The 7,212-nt window shown below is 46.6% G+C and overlaps 1 protein-coding gene across 1 annotated transcript; it reads left to right on the forward strand.

Moving 5' to 3' along the window:
* The first annotated feature begins 2,851 nt into the window (after nucleotides 1-2,851).
* LOC124684454 (uncharacterized vacuolar membrane protein YML018C-like) lies at nucleotides 2,852-5,321 on the forward strand. Its single transcript, XM_047218762.1, has 4 exons — nucleotides 2,852-3,050; nucleotides 3,397-3,995; nucleotides 4,104-4,524; nucleotides 4,733-5,321. The coding sequence occupies exons 1-4, from the start codon at nucleotides 3,008-3,010 to the stop codon at nucleotides 5,017-5,019; spliced, it is 1,350 nt and encodes a 449-aa protein (XP_047074718.1). The 5' UTR covers nucleotides 2,852-3,007; the 3' UTR covers nucleotides 5,020-5,321.
* Nucleotides 5,322-7,212: the final 1,891 nt, after the last annotated feature.

Genomic DNA, 7,212 nt, shown 5'->3' on the forward strand with positions numbered 1-7,212 from the left:
TATGTGAATGGTTCATTCGATCACTAAAGTCATCTTTGAATATGTGGGAGCCATTATGGATCTCCGAGATCCCGCTATTGGTTATTGGTCGGAGTGAGTACTCAACCATGTCCGCATAGTTCGCGAACCGTAGGGTGACACACTTAAAGTTGGATGTTGAAATGGTAGAACTTGAATATGGAATGGAGTTCGAATATTTGTTCGGAGTCCCGGATGAGATCCCGGACATCACGAGGAGTTCCGGAATGGTCCGGAGAATAAGATTCATATATAGGAAGGTCATTTTATGTGAATTAAAATGATCCGGAAGGTTCTATGGAAGGTTCTAGAAGGTTCTAGAAAAGTCCGGAAGGAACCACCAAGGAAGGTGGAGTCCATGAGGGACTCCACCCCCATGGCCGGCCAACCCTAGTGGGGGAGGAGTCCCAAGTGGACTCCCCCATAGGGGGCCGGCCAACCCACCAAGGAAAGGTGGGACTCCCACCTCTAGTGGGAGTCCTAGCTTGGGTAGGTTTCCCTATTCTTTGGAAGGTTTTTGGTTCGGGTCTTATTCGAAGACTTGTAGTCCAACACTTGGGCTTCCACCTATATAATGAGGGGCCAAGGGGAGGGGGCCGGCCACCCCAAGACCACAACCTGGCCGCCCCATCAAAGTGGCCGGCCACCCCCTCCCAAACCCTAGCCGCCCCCCTCTCCTCCATAGCTCCCGCGTGCTTAAGCGAAGCTCCGCCGGAGTTCTCCACCGCCACCGACACCACGCCGTCGTGCTCGTCGGATTCAAGAGGAGCTACTACTTCCGCTGCCCGCTGGAACGGGAGGTGGACGTCGTCTTCATCAACAACCGAACGTGTGACCGAGTACGGAGGTGCTGCCCGTTCGTGGCGCCGGTGATCAAGATCTTCTACGCGCTTTTACAAGCGGCAAGTGAACGTCTACCGCAGCAACAAGAGCCTCATCTTGTAGGCTTTGGAATCTCTTCAAGGGTGAGACTCGATAATCCCCTCGTTGCTACCGTCTTCTAGATTGCATCTTGGCTTGGATTGCGTGTTTGCGGTAGGAAAATTTTTGTTTTCTATGCAACGTTATCCTACAGAAGAGCTTTATCATCCTCTTGATCCCTCCACTATTTCTTGCATCTTTTTGGGGGAAAGGAGAGAGGTGCTCTAGATCTAGTGCTCCACCAAGTGAATCCCTCTCCAAGTGAGGGGATCTTGCTAGATCTAGATCTTGGAGTAATTTGGTGTTCCTCCTCATATTTGTTCTTCCTCCCTTATTCCCCCAATAGTTTTTGTAGCTTTGTAGCTTTGTTGGAATTTGGGAGAGAAGAACTTGAGCATCTTAGTGGTGTACTTAGCCATTGCATTAGGTGCATCGGTTTGGGTTCTCTCCGGGGTTTCGGTCTCGTAGAGGGTTTGTTGACCTTAGTGGTGTTGTTGCCTTCGTGGCCTTGTCACCTTTGTGTCGTGGTAGCCTTTGTGGCCTTGTTGCCTTTGTAGCGTTGTTGCCTTTGTGGATTGTGGTAGCCTTTATGGTCTTGGAGCCGGTTGTGGCGCGTTGGAGCCTTCGTGGCCTTGTTGCCGTGTGTGTCGTGTTGTAGCCTTTGTGGCCTTGTACTTGAGAGCCTCCGGTGTTTGTGGAGTTTGCCTTAAGCTTGATACTTGGGTGTTTACCCTAAGCTTGTACGGGTTCGGTGACCACCATCAAGGGTCTCTTAGTGGATCAAGGCATTTCCTTTGGTGGAAAGGCTCGAGGAGAATACGGTGGCCCTAGCGGCTCATTGGAGTGCCTTGTGCCTGCACACCGCTCCAACGGAGACGTAGCACCCAAGGGTGTGAACTTCGGGATATATCGTCGTCTCCTCGTGCACCGGTTACTTCTCAACCCGAGCTCCTTTACCTATGCGCTTTACATTGTGATAGCTCTTATGCTTGTTGTTCCATATCTAGTTTGTTATCACCTTGTTGCTTATCATGCTTAGCATAGGTTGTTGGTGCATATAGGCAAACCCTAGTTGATAGGCTTTGAGCTAAACAAGTAAAAGTAGTTTTATTCCGCCTTGTTTAGCTCTCAAGTAGAAGTTTTTACAACCCGCATATTCACCCCCTCTAGGCGACGTCCTTGTACATTCAGAGGGCGACCCGATCACTTAACATGCCGGCATGTTAGTGTGGAGCTGGTTGGCACCGTCAATACATTGTATTGTGTCAAAATTATCTTTATTAGACAAGGTATCGGGCCGGTTTTGGGCAAGCATATCTAAACATGTTGCTTGCTGATTTGCGCACTTTTAAAGTTCGCAATTTTCATTTAACAACTAATATCATTATATCTTTCAGTAACATCACGTCATTCGGTAGAGATCGAACGAGCATCAAATTTGATACCAGAAACCCCCTCTTTTCCCTCGCCGTAGAGCATAATGAAGGGAAGGGAGGGGTGGGGTGGAGTGACTAGTGGGACCCTTGCGCGGGGATAGGGTTTGGGCGATGTCCATCAGACCATCACCACGTGTTCCACGACTTGTGAAAAGCCACAAAAAGAAAGAAAGCCAGTTCGGTGGCACGGCTCAGTCTGACACCGGGGCCCACTCTACGAACGATGCGACCCGCACACCACGGCCCAGAGACCATCGCACACCCGACACCAAATCCGTCCAGATTCACCGCCCTTCCTAGCGCGCCGGCGACCGGCGAGCAGTCCAGCCCCGGCGAGCTACGCCGCGCATTGCGTAGGCCGCGAGGGGTAGAGCAGGTAGCCTCGGCTCACATCCCACGTGCCACGTGGCCCCGTCGGCGAGCGAGCGCCCACCGTCCCCCTCGCCGCCGGAGTCGTGCGCCCGCCGGTTACCAGGTCGCGGAGACGCCCCACCGGCTCCGCCGTCGCCTGTGCCGCGCGGATGCCGTACGCGGCTCGTTGAGGAGTCTGGGTGGCTGAAGGTGCGGGGGAGACGACCGAAGCGGGATCCGAATTGGCCGGAGAGGTGGCGATCTCCATAGAGATCGGGTCCATGGGCTCCCCCGCCATCCAGCACGACTCCGCCTCCGCACCAGGTATCGCACAGCTCTTTGAATGCATCCAGTTTCTTTGCAAGTTTCTCCATCCTTTTTCGTTGCTGTTGGGGAATTGGGCACACCACTTGCCCAGCAAAAATGGGTAGGAAGCGCTTACTAAATTGATGGCATAAACCCGGCATGAGTTATGGTTGCTGTACCGATAGCAGTAGGTTGTCCAGGCATAGCTTGGATCAACGTTGTTGGTTATCAAAAGTATGCCTGCCACTTACCTGCTGCAGCTGCAACCCAAGTTCCTTTCAGGATTGGATTACCAAACTGTCCTCGCCACAATGTTATCAGCTGTACGTGCCATGCTAACTGTTAATTTGTTCAACTCTAATAGGAAACGTGGAGTGTGCTGATGACCCTGGCAGCAGCATCAGTAGCCAAAGCAAGTCGGGCAAGACGATGAGCACGGACACGTGGAGGTGGTGTCTAGGGTTGATTTACATCGTTGCTATTGCGGGCATATGGATCGCTGCAAGCTACATCGTCCAGTCGGTCGTGGACGGCGGTGTTTCTCCGTTCTTGATCACCTACATCTGCAATTCTCTGTTTGTTGTTTACATCCCCATAGTTGAATTCGCGCGGTACTTTGAGGATTCTATCGACAACATGTGGGCAAAATTGAAAGGCAAGGATGGTGGCGCAAACTCAAAGAAGCCTGCTGATCTGGAGACTGTGAATCTTCTACAGAGAAGCGAGCAGGAGGGAAATGCTGCCTCATCTCAGTCGCTGACAAGTTTGCCTGAGGACAATGTGGGTTCAGATGCCAACTCCCCTGTCCATGCAGAGCTAGCCGTTGCGGACTGCAGCAAAGGGTTGGATGCAAAAGGACGCTGGACACGTGCTCGTACGGCCAGAGTCAGCATGCTAGTCTGCCCTTTTTGGTTTCTCGCACAGCTTACATTCAATCTCTCTCTGAGATACACCACTGTAACAGTAAGTGATACTAAGAAAAGCAGCATAGCACTTTTATATCAACATATGTTTTACATCAGTTCTGTTACTAATTAGCCTACAATATGTCCCTGTTTTCTGTGCTTGCAGTCAAACACGATCCTGAGCAGCACGTCTACCCTCTTCACTTTCCTGGTTGCATTGGTATTCCTTGGAGAAATGTTCACATGGTTGAAGCTAATCAGCGTGCTTCTCTGCATAGCGGGAACAATAATAGTTAGCCTCGCTGATTCAGGCAGTACACTGAATGCTATTGCCACAAATCCTCTTCTAGGAGACTTCCTTTCTATCGTTTCGGCTGGCTTATATGCTGTATATATCACCTTGATACGGAAAAAGTTGCCTGATGAGAAAGAAGGTCAAGGACAAGTTAGTATGGCTCAGTTTCTTGGATTCCTGGGACTGTTCAATATGTTGTTTTTTCTTCCTGTTGCGTTGGTGCTGAATTTTGCCAAGCTGGAGCCATTCCACAAGCTGACATGGGAACAAGTTGGTTTGATTGTTGGAAAAGGTAGGTTGGCTCTTTAAACATTTACTGATTTACATCCTTGTTGCTATTCTTTAGAAACCTGAGGTGCTCATCAGTGATGCCAACTATAATAGTGAATAATTATATGATTAAAACTTTGCCTGCTATTAGTGTATGCATGACATGGAAACTGCCATATGGGAATTGCCAGTTTGCCACTAGTTCATGATCTGTTTAATGTTTTTTGCAGGTTTGTTGGATAATGTTTTGAGCGACTACTTGTGGGCAAAAGCAATCCTTCTCACAACAACCACTGTCGCAACAGCTGGTCTCACAATCCAGGTTCCAATTGCTGCCCTTGTCGACACACTCACTGGACATGCTCCCCATCTGTTGAACTACATCGGAGCTGCTGCTGTATTAGTCGGTTTTGCTGGCATCAACATCCCATCCGATGTGCTACAGCCTTCTCAGCATGAGCAGGAAACTCCCATTGTTACCATGGTTGATGACCCGCATTGTACCGATGCTGTTTGATAGTAGCAGCCTGTTTTGTTTGGAGTTTTTGTGCATAGTGTACTAAGCAATGTATTACCGTTGGCCAGATCGGTAGAGGCACTGTAATTGTTTCCCCTTACCATGGACTGCAACAGAAGATATGGATATCGGCGTGTGTGTAACAAATCATGTGTCAAGTATCTTGTATGGAGGAAGGGAATTCGTTTGTAATTTCCATCGTTGTGTTGTGTTGTGTGACTTTGAGGGCAGGTCAGTGCATATAGCTAAATTTTTGTTGTACAAGGTGAAGCAATTTTAATATTTGTTGCGGCTGTACTGAACTACCTGATATTAAACAAGTATTATACTGAACTAATAATGCTCCTGATGTTGAACTCTTTAAGTTTCACAGTGTAGCTTTGTGGTGTCAACACAATTTGGAAGTGCAACTGTTAAGCCTCTTTGATTCAAAAGACTGGCATACTTCTCATCATATCTTATAGTTCTGTTCCCAACCGAACTAAACACTACTTGCTTGAAACAACTCTACAAATTCACTCTTACATGTGAACATACTCTCCAATTGAAATGATTTAAAAGTGAAGCCATAGGCTTACTACAATAATCGACAAAGTTATAGGGAGCTTACATGCATTTGTATATTTTTGTTGTCCTATACTTGGAGCTCCAGTTCAGACTATTGGTATTTGCATATTAGTTATGTGTTTATAATTTTATACCAGGACCATATAAGCATTTTTGTCTAATGCAGGTTACGTATCATCATCCACCCGGTGCAGGATTGGCGGTCCAATATGCTTCATAAAATCTGCTTGCCAGGGCAACCTAATGCATAATCCATTAGTTTCGAGCCTAGCTGGGCTGCATATTATTGCTGCTCCTTGTGCTCTTCAGCACTACCATGTCTTCTTACTTTGCTGTTTTTTACTTCACCCATGAGGATAGTAAACTGGCACACTTTCACAATGGGTCCACTAGAATTTGGACTTGTATCTCATATTTGTCGCAGTTGACTTTCTAATATCCATGTTAAATTTATCAGTTTTTTATCCAGCGATTCAAAGTAAATCAGCAAATAGGAATTTTTGCATATATTACCTATTCCTCAGCCATTTGATTTTTTATATCATCTATAAGGTATTTTTGTAGAATGTTACAAACCTTATATTAAATGAGGCTATCGGCAGATTTATTTTGCAAGTCACAAATCATTGTCCCAGATTCTCCTCCCACGGGCGCGCTGCCATGCCAAAATTCCCATAGTATTTTTTGTGTGCTTTTTTCACATTTATAAGGTGAGAAAGGACATTGGTTTTCGAATAGCATTAATGAATTGCAAAACCAACTCACTAAAACCACCATATGTAGATCAAGAAGCTATGGGTTCAGCATTAACTCCTGTTAATCATCTTGGTAGTGCACCAGGGGAAGTAGCTCCAGCCGGATAGAAGCTAGTCTTCAAAGGTGATCAGGTTTTCTTCATTGCGGAGAGCAATAGCAAGTCTAGCTGATTTTCCACAAAAAACGCTTCTTAAAATTGACTCCTCTGATATTTTCTCTTCTTTTTTGAAATTTCAGATTATGATTGTGCTCAGCCTGCACAAAAGTCTTCCTTGAGTGAATCAACATAAGAACAGTCTATTCTTACCGTGTCTAGAGCTCGCACAAACTAAGATGAAAGACTCATTTTCAGGTTCAGAATATGTTCGAGGCTTTAGGATATCACTCACGAGGATCAACCAATCACTCGCTCAATTTCCACGCAACAACGAGTTCCCCGTTTTGAACACATTCCTAAACTCATGATGGACCAACTCCTGCTTTGCATGTTGCCTTCATTGAGATACCTATGGCACATACAACAGGCCCAACACCACATGCCCAATACGGTATGGAGTCAAGTGGACTGTCCCGTGATGAAGAGAAGCCTAGAGTATCTGGAGTAATTTATTAGTTGGTCTTAACTTCATTTGGCCAAAATAATGTGCTTTCTATCAACTGGAAACTGATTAGGTACCAGCCAATTTTCAAAAAACCAATACTGATTTCGTTTCTTGCATTTTAGACAAAGATTCAGCCATCACAGACAGTTGTGTTCCTCAGCTGGATCAAGGAAAGAAGAGGGAATGCATCTGATCAGATAATAATGCCTGCACCATCCACAAGTGAATCTTCGGAGGAAGTTTTATAAGTTAGTTCAAGCAAATATCA

Source organism: Lolium rigidum, chromosome 1, assembly GCF_022539505.1.
Source record: "Lolium rigidum isolate FL_2022 chromosome 1, APGP_CSIRO_Lrig_0.1, whole genome shotgun sequence".
NCBI classification, from domain to species: Eukaryota; Viridiplantae; Streptophyta; class Magnoliopsida; order Poales; family Poaceae; genus Lolium; species Lolium rigidum.